This window comes from Glycine soja, chromosome 12 (assembly GCF_004193775.1).
Source record: "Glycine soja cultivar W05 chromosome 12, ASM419377v2, whole genome shotgun sequence".
Classification (NCBI taxonomy): Eukaryota; Viridiplantae; Streptophyta; class Magnoliopsida; order Fabales; family Fabaceae; genus Glycine; species Glycine soja.
In genome coordinates, this window is record NC_041013.1 from 40,196,421 (window position 1) to 40,219,339 (window position 22,919).

A 22,919-nucleotide genomic window follows, 5' to 3' on the forward strand; every position below is an offset into this window, starting at 1 on the left:
TCATTTTGTGGATTTTAGTGGCAAATTATGTGGAGAAGGAACAAAAATGCTCCTCAGGTTTGAATTTGTCATATTGTTCGGCCATGTTTTATCTTACTAACTTGTTTAATTATGCTGTTATTAGGCGATTAAGAGTCCAATACGTAAGAAACAGCAGATGTAGATATATTGGGCCTAAAAGAAGCCCATGATAAATTCCGTGATGATTTGCACATTGCACCCATTGAAAGCCCATCATACGTAGGGAATAGTTCCAAAATTCAAACACAGAAAATGGTCGACCAAAAAATATACAGTAAATGACACTGACAAATAAAAAAAAAAGGGAAACTAAAACAAACCAATAATAAAATACTAGTAAGAATGTAAGATCCCTTAATAAATTTTAAAAACCCAGACCATGACACAAAAAATCACTGGTGAAAAAAAAACAACGCATGCGTGCATTTATTTTAAAAAAAAAGTGACTTCAGAAAAACATTAAAAATTCGAAATAAAAAACGACATGGAGAGATAGAAAGAAGAATGGAATAACACAAGAAAAGCAGAAAAAAAAATTGTATGGAAATAGAAAAAGAAATTAAAAAATGATTGCTAGATTACTTGTTTTTTAATACTCCACAAAAGGGATGGGGAAATATTCTTCCTCAGCTGACACGTGTAAACATGGAAAATAGAGAGTCACAAGGTTTGTTAATATAATAACACGAGACTTAATTAATACGTAGTAATCATATCTTAGTGGTCTTGTAACTACATTGATAGTAATTAGTAATGAGAGAGAGAGAGAGAGAAGGCAAATAAAGAAAAGAGCGTTAGGAAAACGAAGGTAGCCAAACGCGGTGCAGTGTTTGTTGTAATAGTAATTAGTTGAAGAAAGTTCTGGAGGAGGAAGCAGGATCTGGCGGCATGTGTTGTTGTTGTTGCCTCGTTTGGGAGAGTTTTCTGAGGAGAGAAAGCTGTTCGAGGGAGAAAACGCAGAAGCCTTGGGAGTAAAGCATGGTCTGCGCCACGGGGGAGTTCACCAGCACCTGGAGAGCCTGGCTGCGGTTCAGCTTCTCGAGGTCGCCGAAAGCGGCACCGTTTTGGCAGAACTGAGAGTGAGAGTGAGAGTGAGAGGGCATGGAGTGAAGGACACGGGATTGTGCCTGGAGGAACTTGACGTATTTGTAAGCTTCTTCCAGAAGCGTTGCTTGGTCCATTTTCTTGTCCCACGGCATCAGCTTCTGGAGATACCGCGTTTTCTCGCTAAGCTTCTGACGCCGTTGCCTAGCCAGGCTGCTCTGCGGGATTACCGGAGGAGACTCCAGGCGCTGCCGCTTCGGCTCCGGCGAGCAGAGGGGAGGGAGCTGGTATTGGGGGAAGAAGTTTAAGGGTTCGGTTTTCGGAATCGGGAGTTTGGTGTTGGCGTTGGTGTGGTTCAGCTCTGTGGATTGGGGGATTATTAGGGTTGGGACGTCGTCGGTTAGGGAGGACAAAGTGGGGAACCCGTCCTCGAAGAGGGAAGGGTTCATAGACAGAAGAGATTGCAGACTCATGCCGGAAAACATCGGGTCCATGGAGGAGCCATCGCCGGAAAACATGGTAGTAACTTAGAGTGAGAAAGGATTGAAAATGAGTGTGTTATAGTGTGAGATGGAGAGGGGATATATATATATATATATATATATATATATATATATATATATATATATATATATATATATATATACAGCTAGCAGAGAGAGAGAGTTACAATAAATAAATATATTTAAATTTAAATATACAATTTTTTTTTTTGTTAGATTTCAGAAACCCATCATGTTAAAACAGATCTTGAGGTTTAAAGAAGACTTTCAAGAAATACTTAAAGATTATGCATCAACAAAATCTCTATATTGATAGTGGGAATTTAATCCGTGTTCTTTTGAATATAAGTTTACTTTTTATTCATTAAATCAATCTTTATTAGTAATTTAAATATATAATTATAAACCATTAGTACAGTTAGCATAGAAGATAGAACTGTTAAGAAGTTAAAAAAAGAAAGAGTTTTGTTATTTAAAATAAAAACTACTTTTCTTATGATGACTTCGTGTAAGAAAATATACAAATTTATATTTTAAATTATAATTTGTCTTTAAAAAATTATTAGAATTTAATTTAAAATTGAATATAATATAGGATAGATTAACCAAGTGTTTGGGTACCTTGTTACCAATAATAATGGATATCTACGTCTAGTGACGTTACAAAATGTTTCATAAAATATTGGGTGTGATTTGAGGTTGGAGATGGGCATCTAACACACATTAAAAGGTGTTACATTAAATGATTATAAGTAAAAATAGATGAAAAATGTAATTAGAAGGAGAAAGTAAAATTATTTTGCATATTGATAAATAAAGGCTATAGACCTATATGACCAACAATGGTTAGTTCAGAAAAAAAAAAGAGTTATTATATGTGAAATTTTGTTTATAGATAAAGTTTTATATAAAATGGTATACTATATAAAGAATCAATATATAAAGTTATTGGATGGTTTTAAAAAAATATCGAATTCAATTTGTCCTACTAACAATTAATATTTATTGATAAAAAAACAAAACAATATATAAAGAAAAGAGAATCTTTATCTAATAGAAAGAATATAATTTAGGGTAAATAATCATTTTCATCTTTGAATGTAAAACGTTAATAAATTCATTCTCGAAAGATAAAAATTCAAATTTTAGTCCCTAAAAATGAAAAAAGTACAACAAATCTATCCATCTATTAACTTTTATTCATTACCATTAGTGAAAGAACCCACATGACATAGAGGGACGAAAATGTCACAAAAATAATTGTCAACATGATTATTAAATAGATTGCACCAAAATGTCAGTAAGTTTCCATTGTGCCAAAATGTCATTAAGTTTTCATTTGACTAATTTATCAGATCCCAAATCTCGTTTCATTTAAGAACAAATTATAATTTAATCTTCATCTTTCCCCTTTTGTAATTGGAAAATTTGTAATGATTAGTATATTGTTACAATATTTGTTTTAGTATACAGGTAGAATATTTATTTTAGAAAATTTCTATTCTAATAACATTAGGGTAGTGACAAAATCAAGTTAAATCTTATTTTTTGTAAGGATTAATTTAATGATTGTGCATGTTTGTTTTAGTCTCATATTTTGGATAATGTACTTTCACATTAAAAATTTGAGAGCAACAAACATATTGTGCATTTTTGTTTTAGTCTCAAATTTGAATTTTTATTTTTTTGGAATAAATTTGTCAGTGATCTACACATTTAAGGACGAAAATAATTATTTGTCCTATAATTTACTAATATTAGTTTTTATATTGTTAAAGGTGTTGTTGATTTTGTCAGTGGTATAAGGTTGGAAACAAAATTGCTTTTTTTTATTTAGTTATTTATACAGCTCTTGCATAGATAATTATATCATTTTTTTTAATTATGAACAATAATTGTTGTACTCAGGGTAGTTTGATGTGGAATTAAATTTCCGGTGCATATATATAAAGACAAATAGGTATTGTATAATGCTCTTCCAGTACGTAATAACAAATTATCATGCTTATTTTGGAAATCTCTGTGTACGAACAACCATTTGATTTTCAACTTTCATCTTGAATACAAATCACGAGCTATATTTATGACGCTATTATATTCAAATGTCATAAAGTCACTCTTAAAAGAAGAAAATAGAATATCTAAATTACAATTTTGCTTGACTATGCTAGAAGATGGTCCAATTTATATTATATATGTATGCACAATAATATTCATTTGGATGCAACGTGGTCTTACTCTTACATGACAAAAAAATTCTGAAAATTATGATTTGCTACTAACTAAACAAAGATGATCCATGTTAACTAAACAAGTTACTACAAAAGGTCTGCTTTAAATTAGTAGTTCTAATTCCTCCATTATATGACTTATAATAAAATAGTTTCTTTTTTCTTTTTTTTTTAAAAAAATGTATAGGTGTTTTTTCATTTGTTAACCCAGAACCAGCTAAAACGACAAATGTTAACAGAATTGTGGGAACAAAAATAAAGACGACGTACGAAAGCAACAACTTCATAAAGGGATAAGATCATTTTTTGTTTTTTTTAGAAAAGCATTGTACAATTGTTATGAGTGAATGAGTGAGAGAGAGAGAGAGAGAGTCGTTAATGTTGAGTACGATCAGATGCAATACAACAAAAGCATCAAAAGTTAAGGTGAAAAAAGAGTCATTTTAAAACAAATATATATTTATTAAAAAAATGAAACGGCATTTGACGGAAATCACATGTTCGTGTGTTTTCTACAAAAAAATAATCCATAAAAAACATTTTTCTGGAGAAGTTGTGGAATGCAATTTCTATGTAATAGGGCAATACAAAAAAAAAACATCAATTTACGTTGCAACAAATAAATAATAATAATAAAGTTTTCTATGAATTTGCATTATGCAAAATGGGTGATTGTGTGCGTGGGTGGGCGTGATAATGATATAGCATGCGCTTAACACGTGCTTAAGGTACTATCAGATAATGATGAGGGCCTGAGTGCTATCAGTATCATATACCAGTATAAGTATTCATCATTTCTCTCTATGACAAATAAAACCAAACAGAAGTTGCATGCATGCAAATACAGTTACTAATTCATGCCATGCAAATGCAATAATTTAATTCTGCTTCGTTTGTTGTTATAAAGTAAAGCAATTCCTCCGTCCATGCACCGCAATCTCCAGACAAACTCCGACACGTGAATGTCAGATGTTCCTAATAGCCTGAGCTGAACATCAAAAAGTAATCACTCATATATTATCAACAGATAATGAACCCGATCATATTATAAAAAAGAAATCGGAATTAATTAGTTTGGACTAACATAATGAATATTGTTGGATCAGGTGTTTGTATAATGGATATTCAATCAAATAATGAAAACCAAATCATCACAGTGTTTGTTTGAAGACTCGTTTGGTGCCTATGATCACTCCAGAAACGAGTTACAATAATAATGTCTCCTCCTCCTCCTCTAGGCTCTGTGACTTTTCGCTTTAATCTATTCCAGGAAACCAGCCATCAACACAGGCTAGGCTACCTTTACCGGCCAAAGCTGCAATACCCCCAACTATGACAACTGACAACTAGCAGGAAGCTCTAACACTGAATTGCTTCATTTTTTATGCTGTCAAATTAATTTGGAAGCGCGTAGGCAAAATATATTTTAAATAAAATTGATTTTGAAGTAATATAATTTATGTTTGGATGTTTTATTATAAAATCAAATTAGAAGTATAATTTAGTACAAAATTTTTAGTCTAACACAAAAGTTACTCAAAGTTACTTTAAGGTAGAATGAATTATAAAGTTTATGAATTACCAAATCAAACATATAAAAATAAATTCAAAATCAATTATAAACCTAGAATCAAACGCTTACTGCAAAGCATTGATTGCTCTGTTCATTTGTATTTGGTATTGTTATTGTGATACTAGATGCTAACTACTATTTGCCATGCATTTTGGAGTTCGATTTTTGATTACCTGCTATTTTTGTCTTTGTTGGGGTGAATTTAATTTTAGACCTTGGAGTACAATTTCATTATTCAGATGATTTTCTTGATTTTATTAGTATTTGTGTCCCAACTATAATATAATATGAGTAATGATATTTGCACATTCTTTTTTAACTATTACCTATTTGATATCTTGTTTTCTCTCTAATTCTCTTATTGTCACATCATGTTTTTTATAAACATATTTTATATTTTTGTTATCTCCCAAGTGTTGATTGGCCTTTGGGTCTCTACAAAACATTATCCATATTGTATTATACTACAATCCACATTGTCAAATAATGAATGCGAGCAGTTTATTTCAAAATAAAAATATTAATTTAATAACCCAATTTCACTTTTAATTGAATTAGTTTAATCCAATCTAAACAAAAAAAAAAATTGTATATTTAAAATATAAAAATATACAATATAAAAATACTATACTGGTGAAAAATAAATTCTTCTATTCTACTTCCACTCCAATTTTCTCTCTCTCTTGCTTCTTTTTTTATCACTCTGTAGTCTCTACCTATCACATCTATCAAATTCTCTCTACTTTTTTCCATCTCAATCCACCCCATTTTGGGGTGGACAATATCAACACCCATACAGCGTCTGCCACACAACCAAAAAGCACACGAGAAAAAGGACAAACGAGTTAGTGTCAGTGATTATCATTTTTCCATCAGTAATGTTGGTTATCAGCTACTGGTTATCTCAGGTGCCAGCTCAGTACAAAGACGCCAGCATCAGTGTTTGCAAAAAGTGCCACCTCACAAGTGTGAAGTGCCAATAGGACACCACAATAGAAGCAACTTTACCTTCAGCATTCTTAATTAAACTTCCGTAGTATAGTATACACTCGCGCACTTGTAAGTTTCCAAAGCGAACTCAATCCGAATATTTGTAGGCACCACTATGGGGACCATTCATGGGGAAAATTACAGTGCACGTTTTTATAGCACATAAAAGACTGCCGTATGTAATAACAGAAGATGAGAACACAGCAATCACTGGAATTAACCTTTTTTTTTTTTTCTTCCTAACTTTCATTTAATATTACATAAGTGTTAAACAATGCCCTACAATCAAATGAATTACAAATCAATGGCAAAAAAAACTGTACACAAGAATGACTGAAAAGCGGTACAAGGAATGACGCTTTTGGATTTTAATAATTACATACCTCCCTCCCCCCACGCTAAAACAGGCAGGCAGCTCTGAATGATGAACCGTTCCTCCATATCTATAAATTATCGAGTGTTCTCTGACCAAAATTCCCCAAACCATGCAAAAATTTAACGATCCCACATGGCTTGGAATATGGCAGGTCTGTGCTTCAACCAATGAACCATCTCCCTGTCCAGTGGAGAGTTATTAACTACAGCATCTAACATTGGGCTACCAAAGAATTTCGGAGAACTTTTGAATGACCATATCCGGTCTTTGGGCCAAGATCTCTGCGGCTGCCTCTCCTGGATAAACAAAATTAGATAATCGGTTAATCACCAATGTCAAAGACAGGAAATCACAAAGAACATATCCGGGCTAGCCTTTAAGCATGACATTCCTAACAGTGTTCAAAAAGCTACTTAGATAAAGGAGCTGGATCTGGATCTGATCAAGGCTCATAGAGGCATATAAGAGCCATGTAACATGTCTTGCTTGTTATTGATCACTAGCATCATTTTGCCTACTGGAATAAAAGCTTGTTAGTTATTGCTAACAGAACCCCATCATTTTTGGGTAAACTTTATCCTATAGATAGACATATCCTATTTGTTATTTCCTAAATACAGAGCCTACCTGATATGAAAACACAATAACAGAATATTTTTTTTTTATAAAAAAACTAACTAACCATTCTAGCCAGCATAGATCTAACGGTCCTTGGACCATAAACACAATGCCGTGATGGCTTCTGAGCCTTGGCATAAAAGGAACTGGTGTCTGGTAAAGACAAGCAACCCCTGCTGGCTCTAGCCAGGTTACGATCTGGATCTGCATTACTCTGGTTATGCCAAAATATCAGCTGTCCTAAACAATAATTTTCACCATATATCTTTCGATACTCCTGAAATTCTGCTCCCAACTTGTTAGTGTACTTGGGACCTAAGTCAAGCGGACTGATATAGACAGGTGGTGATGTAATGGTTTGATAATTCTGCAAGATAAAAAATAAAACTGTTTTCAAATTGCAAATTTAAATTAAAAAATGACAAGAATTTTTTAACTTTACCATGTAGCTTAGTATTGACAGTAGAAAAACATACCCGTATTCTAAAGAAGTACTTGGTATAAGCATAAATATGGATTAGGTCAGCAGCAGCATCATGCCGACATTTATATGTACAGGGAAGATTTCGGACCTCATCCCTCAACCTTTGAAAATGGGAGAAAGGTAAATTGTAAAGATTGTGAGTGCCACCAGGTTAAGTTAAAATAAATATATACCACCTAGAAGTGCAAACCACTTACCATAACAGAGACTTTCGAAGCTCTTTTTGAATATCTCCAGAATTTGAAGGATCATGAGCATGAATTTTAAACTTGAGATCATTCAAGATGCCTTCTTCAACATGAGGAGTTATGCACTGAAGAAGCTCCTCAACAAATGAACCCTCTCCTTTCCAGAGAAAGGAAACAGTTGCTTCGGGACTGAGTTTCTCAAGAGGAGGTGGTGCTTTCCGTGGATCACCAAAAATACATCTCATAACATACCTTACCTGTAATACACCATTAAAAATAAGCATCATCTGTGAACTACAGAAGGCAAAAATGGGAAAACTAAGGATTTACAACGAGACAATACTGCACATTAAGAGTTGACAATTCTTGAGTTCAAAATACATATATTTGTGTATTAGTGAAAAGCTTGACGAGTTGACGTACATCAGGAGATATAAAATTATTGACCATCTAAAAACTGACATTCCATGCAGCTTCTTTATCTTAACAGTATCAGCTTAGTCATTAATGGTTAACAACAGGCCCATACCTAAAGCATTAGCCTTTACCATTTCTCCTCTATGATCATGTTTTAAATGCAAAGTGTTTTTCTTATCAACATTAAAAATTAGAATAATGAAAAAGGAAATATAGATAGCAGAGTGCAGAATCACCTTATCAAGAGTGACAGCAAGATTCTGAAGCCTTTGGTTGTATACACCCTCAGCCTGAGTCATACGAAAAATAGGAAAAAGGGAATAAATGTTTGGATGAAAAATGAGAATACAATACTACAAATGTCATCTCGTGATAATAAAGTACATTAAGTAAAGTAGACCAACAGACAGAGAGCGCACCTGAACCTCGGCATCACTCCTTTCAACTTCAAGAATTATATCTGAAAAATATTTTCTTTTTTCTTCCAAATTATGCTTTAGAATTTCTTCAGGAAGTTTTGTTCTTTCAAAATTGACGAATCTCACCTTCACCATAGCATATATGTTAGGGAAAATTGATACACAAAACAACCACAAAAACAGAAAAATATTGCTAACACAGATGAAGGCACACACAAGGCGAGCTGCATAAGCAACAAGCCAATCTGGCAGGCCTCCAAGCAAACAACTGCCTAAACCAGCTCTTCCCAGGTCATTATAGTCCTCTTCAGACACGGAATTTAATTCACAAGCTTCTAGCATCAAATATTGCCGATCGAGAATTCCATGAGAGTCCTTCAGAACCTGAGAGAACAGACAACATATTCCATTCAACAGATGGAGTAACCAAATTAGAAAAAACTTTTCGATAATAGAAACTAAATTATTCTAAAGCAACCCAAGCCAGGGTTTCAGGTTTCATGTGAAAAACACTACCAAGTACCAACATGAAAGCATGTCCAGTAATTCCATTGAAGAATTAAGAATATTTATGTCTCCTTTTATCTTTTCTTAGCACCTACAAGTCAAATTTCCTACAAGTCCAAACCTTTTGGAAAGCTCCTTCACCAGTCAGATTCAGATAGCTCCCCCGGCATACTTGGCTTCCACACAAACAAACTGACGCTTCATACTCCTCCTTGCTCTGCAATGATATGAAAGGTACTCATTAGACAAAGATATACTGAAAATACATTTATCTCATGGTATAGAATAGACAAAAGTCAGTTGCAACAGGACAAACCTCTGTTACAGAATTATAGTCGAAAGTGATCTCCTCACCATGTTGAATTTCACGAAGACTATAAATACCAATTTGATATTGACCATCAACTGCAGTAACCCTGAATAAACAGTGAAAATAACAACAGATAATTAGCAGAAATGATATACCAATTAAAAATTGTAACAAAAGGATTGAAACCTAGAAATATAATCTTCAGCTAAACAATAAATAATCCAGAGCCATTGTTAAGGACAAATTTGAGATAGAATACAAAAATGTGTCAATTGGTCAAATCTCAAACTCAGGTCAAAAGACATAGATTTAAATACAATATTTGTATCACGTAGGCTTGGTCCCTCAGCACCTTTCATGCCACAGCCAAGACAAGGGGCAAAAAAGAAATGGAAGATCTATCGACCAACTAGTTGAAATTTCTTGTCAAAAGAAACCTAGAAATTTTACTTCCACTGAAGAAACTAAATGAGTAATTTTGACTCAATTGTACTTAGTGACATCATTTACAACTGAATATCCACTAGGACCATCACCTTAAATGAACAAACACAAATATCTCTTTACTCCTTTCCTTTGATAAGTTCTTTTAGGCCCTCCATTCATTATTAAAGAACTTTAAAGTCATTTGTCTTTCGTTTCTATTCTTTTACCAAAGAATTTTCCCCACCAAATGACCAGAAAACCCAAGATAGCAATGAAAAAGGCACTTACAGCCCATCCAAAACAGACATATTGTAAAAAACAACAAAGAAAGAGATTAGGGGAGGAAAAGGAATCAAGAACACAATAGAATATGAACCAACAACTTTGCATGTTGACTTAAGTAATGCTTGCATATAAAAAGTCAGGCATTCAAATTCTTATTGGCAAAAACGCTCAAGTTCATTTTTGGTCCTTCTAGTAGAGCAATTTTGGTCCCCAACGATTTTTTTTTTAGTAAATTGAGCCTCTATTTAAAATTAAACACATTTGATTCTCTTGTCCATTTTTTATTTTTTGCATAAAATCATTAAAATCTTATTTTCTATTAAAATAATTGGGGATTAACAATTGATACGGGATATGAAATAAACTTTTAAGTTTGGAAGCCAAAACTTTAGTGGAAATTTGATATTAGAGTTTGAAGAGGAATTTTTGGGATTTTTTTATTTTTGATGAAATTTGAAGAGAACTAGCTAGTATCAGGAGCTGATTAAGTGGGCAAATATAACATCAATGACATACAACTTACTTGGCTTCACAATTAGGTCGGCAAGAATGACATATTCGACTGGCATAATTAGCCATGTGCATGGCATCAACAACAACTAGGTCATACCCATCAGCATCACCCTGTCATGAAAATTGTAAGATTGAATCAGTATAGAATGGAAGATGGATTAACCATATCAAGTTAAACAACAAAAACTCAATATTTTGAAGGGACAGGCACCTTTGGCCTCTCAAGGTAGATGTTATAGAATTCTGGTGCTGGATCTTTACTATCTTTCTGCAGAGATCGAATCCCGTCTTGTTTCTCAAACCACTTCCACACAGGATAAACCTATGAAAACAATATAACAGTAATTATAATGCCTCGCCAACACAAAATCATATAAGCATATGATGCAATAGCCTAAACTTCTAAAGTAAATAATTATGTGCATAAGATACACTGAACCAGAAGAGCACATCAATCCAAAAGAACAGACACCTATATCTACAAGTATTGTGAATGAAAAATTTTATACAGAACCTTAGCTAGCAATTTCAGAAATAGTTCAAAACTTCAAATCCCTGAGGCTAACTAGATAAGTCGAGGATCTAATAGGCCACAATTTGTTATAGGCACAAATTAGAGAGTAAATTACTGCACACTTAATATGCTGCACATGCAAAAGATAAAATACCTAGATTTTTAGAAAATAGATCATAACCGGTTTAATCACAATAGAGAAAACAAAAAAATTGTGTCTGCAGAGTTTTCTATTCTCTCTAGTGAATAGCATGGATTATTGCTTGGACATTTGACATTATGTTTCATATGTAAAATATGGAAATATATAGATTTGTACTTTTTGCAGAGAATAGATAAGAGTAGTTTAATCATGTAAAAAGAGACACAACAAATTCAGTTTTATACTCACTCGTTAGATGGATCATTGCTTAAATATTTAACATTACACTGGAAAACTGCATTTAGTCCAAAGTAGGAGCAAGCACAAAGAAACATAGACATTTCAAATTAAATAATCAAAGAACTGTGTTTCATGGGTGTATTTCCATTAAGCAATACCTCTCCCAAAAACTCCACAACAAAATCATCTTCAGCAAAGCCTTCTTCCTTGTTGCAAACAACACCAAGCCCCTGCATGATCCATCCCAAACAGATAGTATCAGAACCACGAAAAATAACAGTTCAAAGACAGAAAACAATCAGAGATGATACACTAGAAAACTATAGGAAGATAACTGTTAAATTGTAGTTAACTGACACAAAAAGCATATACCTTCCTATAAGCTACATATTTGTCATCTGGACGACTGTCTATGGCCTTTAGAATACCTTGACACATTTTAACCATTCTCACATCACAATCCTCCTCAGCGAACTTTTTAATATCTTCAATAACAGACCGCAACGGGTAGCTCATTGGAGTACTTCCAGCTCCAGTAAAATTCCTAACTTGCTTATTCAATGTTCGAAGGAGTGTGTCTTCTATAAACAAATGCTTCTCCTGCAAAGACCAATCTAACTCCTCTGGCATAGAATCAAGCAAAAGATTGTGCGTATAAGGATCAATTCCATAAACTTCTTGCTCGATAACCTCATTTCCTAGCTGCTTTCTAGGTTTGTAATCTTTTACTTCAGGAAGTTCCATATCTGACTCGTCAGTGCCATTCTTTTGTGCACTCAGCTTCTCAGCATAGTCATCAGGTAATGAAACCCTCATCTTCCTTCGCACATCCTCCTCATCAGCTACAATGCAATATTGGTCAATGACTTCATATTTTCTAGTAACTGGAGGAACCAGACTTGCTTTTGTCATGCGAGCACCCCACTCTCGATCATCAGTTATAAAACCCAACTCTTCCTCAGACGTAAAGTATCCATCCCCTCTTGACTCCCTACTTAGACTTTCTGAATGTACTTCTCGGTCACTTTCAGAGTCAGAGGTTGTAGTATCACTGTCACTCTTCCCATCTTCATAAGACTTATCAAGATCATCATCAGATGTTTCACTCTCTGAGTCCATAGATTTCTTGTTCAACTTTAATAAGCGCCTCCTAATTTCTCTATCAGAGGTATATTCCACATTATCCAAACCACCATGAGTTCCATTGCTCCTATACTTCCTTTCATTCACCAATCTATTCTTCTTATACTTTGAGAAAGTAGAGCAGGACCCTGCAGGCAAGTCATTGTCCCATAATTTCAGTAGTTCATTTCTATCGTGCACAGATCTAGAACTCTCTTCCAGCCGTGTTGCAAGCTGAATAAACAATGTGATGATATGGTTCATGTCACTAGCATCACCCCGATTCTTCACTCTGTAATAACCATATGAACAAATTAAAAATGTGCTTTTCAGATGAAACACCCACATTTTGAACGACCAAAGAAACATGAGCTGCTAAATGAACAAGTCCATAAACAGAGACAACTGCAACATATAATATGTAAATTTTGAAGATAATATCAGGTTGCAAAACAACTAAGACATATGCAAACCCACCAAATTTAGTATAGATGAAAGATAACTACAATTGCTCTTATGCATACACCTGAGAATAAAACAGCTCCATAGCAAGAACATACAGCACTCAATCAGGATTTTGACAAAAAAAAAATGACAGACTAAAGGGTCTTTCAATTCTTGTCATCATAAACTACTAAGCCGTATCATCATCTTCATTTCAATGTGTCCAACAACAACAATATAACCCTGGCATCAGAAAAAAGTGAGAATAACCACCATCTCCCATTGAAAAAAGCAAAACAGAAAGAGAACTTACTTTATTGCATCACGGCACATTCTACTTATGTCCTCTTTCACAGAATTCAACCCACGGCTACTGTAATAACCACTATTCATTTTAGCCTCAATTTCTGCAACCTATTAACGAAGAAAGAATAAGCCAAAACAGAATAATGAGTAACAAAGAAGAACTTCATGAAAGTGACATTAAAAGAATTCTGCACAGTACCTTGGACACAAAAAAGTCGCAGGAATTTGTCTTCATAATTTCCCTTAGTCTTAAAGCAAGGAATTCCTCCATCCTCTTATAGCCACTTTCAGATTTCTTGATTGCCCAACGTCTTGTACGAGCATCCCTAGATAGAATGGAGGAGGACTTTCTAGCATCGTATAGTTTTGACCGCTTGTACAAGTTTTGACGGAATAACTGCTTGGTATCTCTCTTATCCACACTATCAAAGTAATCCTTCAATTGACCAAAATCATCTATACCTAAACTGCTGGATTTGGAAACAAAAGAGGTTAGCTCTGTAATATGTTTAAGGCTTCTAATTTTATGAGACTCCTCTGCAATTTTAGTCAAGTGCAAACTTCGGCTCTTGATCCATTTCACATTGGCAAATTTAAGAGTCAGCTCTCCAAACTGGTTGCACCCTCTAATGTCTATTGTAAATAAACAAGGAAATGAAAGAAGAATTTTCTCAAGCATGCCAGCCGTAATATTGACACAACCCCTTAGAATGATAGAATTGATCTTGTCTTTCTCGTAAGCATTCTGCAAACAAATAATCAGATTAGAGGAAATAAAGAATGAGAAATATTCCTGAAAATGTGAATTATATCAAACCTACCAAAATGTTCCACAACATGGTATCAGTGCAGGAATGACCTAAGGATAACAAATTGACCTGTATTGACACTTCTTTATAAAACCTTACAGCAGCTCTCCAGCGCTTGCAAGTCATTGAAGCAAAAACAAGGGACTTCAAATCAGATTTCAAAAAATGGAAGATCCGTGCTAACACTCGACCTTCCAAATTTCCCCAGCTTCCCACATCAGAATCAGTAATACCAATTTCTTCTTCAGGGAAAGTAGCATCACCACATAGATCTTCAAAAGTGGATTCATCCTTCTCGATATTAACATCATCATCTTCCAAATCAATTTCATCTTCACTATCATCAACCAGCATCCGGGCTCTTTTGGCAGCATGTGCATCGCCTTCTAAAATTTACATGTCCCAACACATACACAAAAAAAAGAAAATAAATTAATAAAAATTAATCAGGAGACCATTTGAATCAAATTTTCCATGATAAACCAATCTAAGGCACACTACCACACAGGAGCAAATGACAAGGCAACAAACATTGGTCAGAAGGTTAAATTTGCTAGCAAATGAGCCTAATTTATACTAGTCAAGCTAACATATTAGTCTAAAAGGAAAGAAATTAGTTACCCAATCCCTAATATCTTAAAAAAATGTGGTTTGAACCAAAAAAAATGGTTAAATTTACAACCAGAGTCAAGGAGGGGGGGTGGACAAATCAAAAAAATCAAAGGACTAATCAATACCTGATTTCCAATATATTTGTTTTTCAATTTCCTTCTTTGGTTGTCTTGCATTGATCCAGGGATCTAAAACCTCATTTATAGCTGCAGCAAACTCCCGGCTTTTATATGATTTCATTACCAGTTCATGTAGCTTCCCACGAGTATAACCAACAAACTGAGGATGTAAGCAGTTAAATAAAGTTGAATTTGTGTACGTTTCGCCAAATGAAACAACTTGAGTTTGCTTTGATGGAAAACCAGAGCATGCACCAGATATCAAACTGCTTTCTTGCTGGCTCCTGAGACTGCCATCAGAAGTTCCTGTTGCAGAGGTAATAGGAACCCATAGTTTATCACTTTTCCTGAACACACTACTATGTTTTTTTATGATACCTTGATCTACTAAATACTGTAACTCTGAAAATGATGAGGGGCCCCTTTCACGCCCAGAACCATCAAGATAATACCAGTCACCCAAATGTAATTGCAACTCACGGATAGTACAGAGATGATCTTTAGGGGTGTTAATGAATTCCACGATCTGGTAAGAACCTTGATCACTAACAGCTTTTGACAGAGAATCTTGTTCAGTTGATGATCTCTTGCTATCACTGGTTGAAGAGAAGGGCCGAGTTGACCTTGAATGATGTCTTTCCTTGACCCGAGTCTTGTGGCGTGACTCAGAGACCAATGATCCCTGATCCTTAACTACACATGCATTTATCCTGACCACCGAAAGAACATTGCCTTTCACTCCTCTCACAGAAGCAGGCTTACTTTGAACTGATTTGCTAGCAACACTGCAATCATCCCGCTCATCAGCACAGAAAGCCCACAGAGGAAGATCAAGCCTCCTGCTTTGAGAAGGAAAATACAAGTCATCTTTTTGAGGCCAACGAGGATCTTCACATCCAGACTTTACCATTTGACATAATGGAAAACCATTATTTAGGACAAGTTTCTTTCTAGAATATCTATCTTGGGCATCATCATTCCTCTTCCAGTCACCACCTTTACATGACCAATGGGTGGAAAACCAGTCACTAGAAATACCAAAGGCAAGTCCATTATCCTTATCACAGGTCATACTTGACTGAGATTCAGAATCTCTTGATGCTAAATCAGCACTTGAATCACAATCTTCCCTAAGGCAGGAAACACTCCAAAGAAAACCTGAACAAAGACAAAGATACTTTTGTCATGGCACATCTAACTCTTAAATGCATATCCATTTATTTTTTAACTTATCCAGAGGAAGGATAAACATAATCCACAAAATATTTTTGGGTGCGTGGGCATAACAAAATGAATGAAATTGCAATTTTAAGTTCCATATATGATGTAAAAATTACAAATAATCTGACATGATTTGCATTTTTGTTTTTAATAAAAATCAGAAAGTGTGATTTAATTACTCCAATATGTAAATTAATTCAAAATTTTGTATTATTATGATCAACCCACCAAATCATTTGCTAACATACAATGACATACCAAACCACCATACATGATTGAAGGGATTAATGCAAACTTTTTGTTCAACTGAGAGAAATAACAAAAGGGCAACAGATTGAAGCCTAAGATGAAATGCAAGTTACCTTATATTTTATGAATAATAACCAAAGCATTTTGTAGACATAAAAAAACTACATGAGAGATTTTAGACACAAACTCCAAAATCCAAATGCATTTGCTTGAAAAAATGACAAGGTTTTAAATAGCATGCTATAGAGCCGCTAGGGGCGGCCATAGTGGAGTGATTTAGCATAGTGACCATAGCAGACCAAATAGCAGCCGTAGCGGCACTATGAGATGATTCCAAGAAAACTCTCTTAACAGAGACCTTAGCACTTTTATTTTCTTGGGAGGGGGGGTATTTTTGGGATTTCATTTTTCAAAATTGAATCTACAGCTGTAATAGTAGTCAAATGATAAAGAGACTTGGATCTAGAAGATGATGATTGATGATTTGTATCTAGAAAACTAGTATATGACTTTTGTTGGGATTTACTTGTATGTTTTGTTTAAGACACCTATAACTATTTATTGTTAATTATGAATGTCATTAATTTCGAGTATTTTCTTTCTTTTTTTGTGAATTTATATGTATACATTATAAACTATGTAAAAAAAATTCAAAATAGCAACCCTCTGTAGTGTTTTTGGGGCAGGCCACCACGCACCACTATGGGAATTTAAAATACTGAACAATATTATTTCCAAATTACAAAGCACACCTGTTAATGCTTATATGCAAGTTTCAAATATTTATCAGCTCTCAGTCAAGTAATACCAGCATCAAGAAATCGGTCCCACTTGTCAATGCACGAGCAGTAAAATATTAGAAACGAAAACAAGAAGCTGTATTCCGTGAAAAAAGACAAAACACTAGTAATGAAGAATTCCAACAATAAAATCCTCAATATTGCCGGATACCAGAAAACCAAACCAAATTGAAAATTTTCCAAAAAGGACCAACAATTTGAAAATATCACAATATATAATGCTCCAAAAAAAGTCAAACTTGTCAGAATACAGCATCTTTATAAGGGTTAATGAAGTTTTTAGTCCCTCAACTTTTTCAGATTATAAATTTTAGTCCCTCAACTTTTTTGACAACATTTAGTCCTCTATTAATTTTTCGTCAGCATTTTTAGTCCCTGTAAAAAGTTTTGCCCATTTTTAATCCCTCGTTTATTTGTATTGCTCAAAATTAGTCACAAATATAAAATTAAGGAGGGACTAAAAATGGGAAAAAAAATTAGAGACTAAAAATGCTGATGGAAAATTAATGGAGGACCAAAAGTTAAAAAAGTTGGGGACAAAATATTTAGGGACTAAAAATTGGAATCTGAAAAAGTTGGGGGATTAAAAACTTAATTAAACCTTATAAGAAATATCAAACGCAAAAACAAAAAATCATGAATAAAAAGATGAAGACAGACAAGAACCACAAAGCAATTTCGTACCTTCATAGTCTTCCAATCCCTCCCCTTTTGCATTTTCAAAATTCATTTGCAGTGCTTCTGCAAGCATAAATAACAATAACCAAGGTGAAAAAGATGAAATACCTCAGCAAAGACGACCCGGGTTGAGATTGACAACAAATTTTGAGATTTATTCTAAAGAAATTCTCAAGAATTTCATTGACAGTACAAAATACCTTTTATTGCCTCAAGTTCCATCCCAGGAGTGACATCATAACCCTCTAACAGATTTCTAACTCTTTCATCTATGTGGAGGTCCTCCAAAAGTTCAGATGTAAACACACTGTCATTAGGGCAAACTGGTGGCTGCATTTCCTGGTGATTATCATGAGCAGATTGAAGAATATCTGCTCCATCAGACAAGATATTACCAGGAGCTTCTGGAGGATTTACCAGTTGAGTTATGGTATCAGACACAATTGATGGAAAGCTCTGACGTGCCAAAGGTGAGGCAGCATTTTCAAATGTTAACCACCTGTCACTATCTAAGTGCTTGATGAAGTGATCAGACATTAGTACACCTTCATCAACAAGGACCTTGATGTCACACAATTTAGCAGGTCCATTTTCTACACCACCATAGTCAAGGTAATACCATTTCCCTGACGACAAATCTGTCATCACAGGGGCATGTGGAGGGGTATCACAAATGTCCATATCTTCCTCCATCGAAGGCAGCTCCTCAGGAGGTGGCTCGGAGTGAGGAGATTCTTTGTGGCTGACAGTTGGGCTGCAACTCTGCTGTTCCTTTAGAGGTTCACTGCAGATGTCTTTCTCAACAGACTTAATGGTAACTTGCACACTTTTTTCATTTTGAGATTCTGTACTTGAACAATTTGACTCCCTTTGAATCTGCTTATCTTCACGATCCTTGCAACTATTTTGGGAATCATGTTTTTCACTTGATAAGGTTTTACTACTTGATTCCTGTCGACAGTCTTTCCTCGCTCGTTGAAGGGGAGATGCTTCTGCCAAATTTGGGGTACAATCCCTGCGATCATGATGCGAACTTCGATCTGGTGGCGACTGCTCAGCACGCATTGGACTTCTCAATTTATGATCATGCTGACGACTTCTATCCCAGTTCCTCATATATGGGGACTTCTCCCGCCCATGGGGGGATTTCTCCCGGTTATACGGAGATCTGTCACGACCACAGGGAGATCGACGCACTGGAGTGCGATCCCTATGATCATAATACCTACCTCGGTCTCGTGGGGACCGCTCAGAATGACCAGGGCTGCGTCCATGCCTGTCATAAGCCGGTCTGGTGGACAAAGAATACTTGTCTGCTGATAATTTTGTGGCATTATTATTTTTGTAAGACCGTTCCACAGAGCGTGGAGAATGACGAGAATAGTTCTCCGAATAAACTTGGCGACAGCTATCATCAGAAAGCCTTCTGCTTTTCAACCCGGCATAATCTGCAGATTGCTTCCGCTCATAGCTGTCAGTATCATTGCCAAGCCTCTTCAAGCGACTCCCAGAAGAGTAATCTCGTGTATGGTCCTTACCATTGCTGTGTACATTCTTCTCGTCATCCACAATCTTTGAACTGATCCTTACATTCCGCTGTTGTCCACCACCCTCCCACCTGGGAGAACTTTTAACATGCTGAGTCCCACTTCTATTTAACTCCTTCTTTCTAAAAAAGTCATCCCCGGTATATCTCCCAGAAGAAGGTGTATTTTCACGTTCACGTTCACGTTCACGTTCAATTTTCCCCCCTTTGTCCCTACCTGAATGGTACCTGCGGATTCTACTGTTATCATAATCTCCCTTATACCATCTATCTGGAATGAACTCTCCCTTCTCAATTTCATCCTTTCCTCCTCTCCACGACCCGTATTCACCTCTATCAGCTTCCCCTTTCCTACCACCCTTCTCACTCACTATCTCCCCTCTTTCCACATCCTCTTTCCTCCATTTCCCAGAACCAATCTCCCCCTTCTCTAGCTCCCTTCCTTTCCATTTCTCACTCACAATCTCCCCGTTCTCAACCTCGCCTCTCCTCGGTGGCGGCGGCATCTCCGGCACAAACTCCCCATTCTCCAGGTCAGCTCTTGGCCACTTCAAAGTGCCCAATTCGCCCTCCTCCACTTCCTCCTTCTGCACCTTCTCATGCTGCTGCTTCTCCACTTCGCCACCATTCTCAACATCGTTGCTGCTGCTGCTCCTCTTGCTCACTCTGTCCAACCCCAATTCGCTCTTCCTCGGTTTCATCTTCCTCCTCTCGTTGCCAGCAAACTTGCGCAACTTGGAATTGAAGCCATTCCCACTCTTGCCTCCGCAAACAGTCTTCTCAGAACTGGGCAACCTCTCCATAATATACTGCAAATGCATGCACGCGACGCCTCCATCACCCATGGAAATCTCGCCCTCCACAGTCGGAACCTCGAAAACCTAGCTGTCCCCTTGCCCGGGGCTGTCGATGCTCATGCTGCAAATGCTTCGCCTCAATTCAACCCTCGCTTCCAATGGAAAACCCTAAATTCCACACAAAACCACAAGCCATGTCAAAACCGAAGCAAATGCGTATAATTCACTCACCCGCACGAGCGAGCGAGCGAACGGACGAGGAAACTTACGTAGAAAAGAAAAACACGCTTCAAGATTTGAACCGCGCCGTTAAAAATTAAAAACAGAAAAAGGAGAAGAGGAAATTACCGAGAAAATAAAGAGAGAAATAAAGACGATAGATCGGAGAGAAGAGCGTAGCTGAAGGTTTGAATTTGGAGCGTGAGAAGAAGGAAGATCGACACGTGCAGTTTCTGGCGAGAGAAATATAGGGTAATTAGTAACAGTGTATTCGTTCTTGGCGCTTCCTCTCTCTGCTATTATATGTTCTCCTCCTTGCGTTGTTCTTCTTGATGTTGTTGGTCTGGGTGAAAGACGAACGAAACCTTCGTGTAAATTTCATTATTTTTCTTTTCTTTTGCGTGTATTTATTGTTGGTCACTGAGGTAAAGTACGGGAATGCCCCTGTAGATGGGGGAAGAGGCTTTAGATTTGGGTGGGGAAAAGGGTCAGGGCGGGGTGAGTCTTTTTTAAGATCTAAATCTAGTAGGTGTTGACTCAACACAAATTTCCCTCAAATCCACACATGTATACCAACTTGGGCTGCTCCATTGGCCCATTCCATGGTCCGTGCTTCAGCCTTGAAGGCGATGATGGACCCATAAAAGGTGATAAAAAAATTGCTCGAATGGTCCAAGCGTGAAATAAATTCAATTTAAACTAGCAAAAAGATAGATATTGTTTATTTTTTGTTCGCCTTTTATATCTTTTGGGTAAGTCATTGTTCTAAATGTGTCGGAATAGGGTTTCATTACAATGCTAGGTAGTTGCAAATTGCTCAATAGTAGTAGCTTCTTTGTGTGTTAATGGGTTTATTTTATGGTGTCGGAGTTGGAAGGGAGCATATTTGCAAAGACTTTAACGCTCTAAGTATGAATTTGATTAAGTAGTGACTAGGAAGTATGAATTATGCGTACTCGACTAAGGTTTCAATGGGAGTATAAGCAACGTGTTGAGGAGTTTGGTAACTCTTTCATGAGTCTGTCACATTTTTTAGTGGGATTTATTGTTATCTGTGGCAAGTGTCTTTCATATGCTAGGTCTACACCGATGGTTGCTTGAATGTATGATTGATGAAAAAATGACAATTGATCTTAAGAATGAGTTGAACACTTGATCGGTGAAAATAGGATAAATTGGTTGGTTGATTTTATTTGAATCTAAGTAAAATGTTCAGTCGTGTTTTACCTCTGAATAAATCTCAATTTTGAATCATTTTTAAAATTAATTCTCTTATTGCGTATTAAGGAATATAATACTCTTAGTTTACTACTATTATTTTTTTTTCTTCTTCTTTCCTCCTCAATGCATGATTTGATTGCATTTTTTACCTTTTGTGTCTCTACACTATTTTAGGTAAATTATTTATTTTCATTTCTCTTGTGTATTGCACAAATCATACTCTAAAATTAATCTATCGTGTCTATCCGAATTGTTATTTTTTTGGTAAAATGATTACTTGTTTGATAAATTGTTTATTTTTTTATGTAAAATTCTTATTTAATGTAAAATAAGAATTTACATCAATTTAGTTCCCATTTTTTAGTTGTTATTCATTTTACTATTTTGCATGTTGTGCATTTGCAACCCAGAAATTATCCGTACTAATAATAATATATACGTGTATTTCTCAATTATTTTCTATTACAAAACAACACGTGTATTCTTATAAATTCAAACAATATACACATCCTTATTTATAAGGAATCTATATTATCCATATTAAACTATTATTTATTCTCTGTTAAGTAAGTGTATTTTAAGCAATATGTCATTCCTTATATATATGCATCCTTGTTCATTAGGAATCTCTATAAAATATTTATGCATGCATGTTAAGTTCTTATTATATCTGGCTCATCAAAAAAAGTTCTTATTCTATCTTGAAACCCAAATGAATTCTCACACATGTGAATATATATAGAGAATGAGAGATCAAAATGAGTCATAAGAAGGAAATCAAATTTATCTCTGTTGAAGAAAAACCACATTTGATCAAGAATTGATTGCACATATGGAGTAAAGTTAATCAATAACGATTTAGTTTGAAACTCGTTGATATGAAATAGTTTCATCTTTTGATTTCGTATACTATTTTCTTATCAATACAGACTTGTACAGTAATGGATAAATTAATTCCTAGAATCGGGCGCCAAA

General features: G+C 35.4%; 2 protein-coding genes across 3 annotated transcripts; both read right to left on the reverse strand.

Moving 5' to 3' along the window:
• Positions 1-866: 866 nt before the first annotated feature.
• LOC114379026 (transcription factor bHLH117) lies at positions 867-1,583 on the reverse strand. The gene has a single exon (XM_028337586.1). The coding sequence runs from the start codon at positions 1,581-1,583 to the stop codon at positions 867-869; it is 717 nt and encodes a 238-aa protein (XP_028193387.1).
• A 4,986-nt stretch (positions 1,584-6,569) lies between these two features.
• LOC114378173 (histone-lysine N-methyltransferase ATXR3-like) lies at positions 6,570-21,111 on the reverse strand. 2 transcript variants are annotated; one of them, XM_028336720.1, is made up of 20 exons: positions 20,853-21,111; positions 18,362-20,672; positions 18,168-18,224; positions 15,220-16,371; positions 14,495-14,868; positions 13,873-14,418; positions 13,681-13,781; positions 12,174-13,215; positions 11,960-12,031; positions 11,117-11,227; positions 10,916-11,016; positions 9,688-9,787; positions 9,493-9,588; positions 9,081-9,248; positions 8,865-8,990; positions 8,682-8,735; positions 8,038-8,285; positions 7,833-7,941; positions 7,421-7,723; positions 6,570-7,034 (listed from the first exon to the last, which is right to left on the reverse strand). In XM_028336720.1, the coding sequence occupies exons 2-20, from the start codon at positions 20,550-20,552 to the stop codon at positions 6,858-6,860; spliced, it is 7,128 nt and encodes a 2,375-aa protein (XP_028192521.1). In that variant the 5' UTR covers positions 20,553-20,672; positions 20,853-21,111; the 3' UTR covers positions 6,570-6,857. The 2 variants fall into 2 exon arrangements, with proteins under 2 accessions (XP_028192521.1, XP_028192520.1); XM_028336719.1 differs by having other exon boundaries at positions 8,865-9,248.
• Between the last annotated feature and the right edge of the window lie 1,808 nt (positions 21,112-22,919).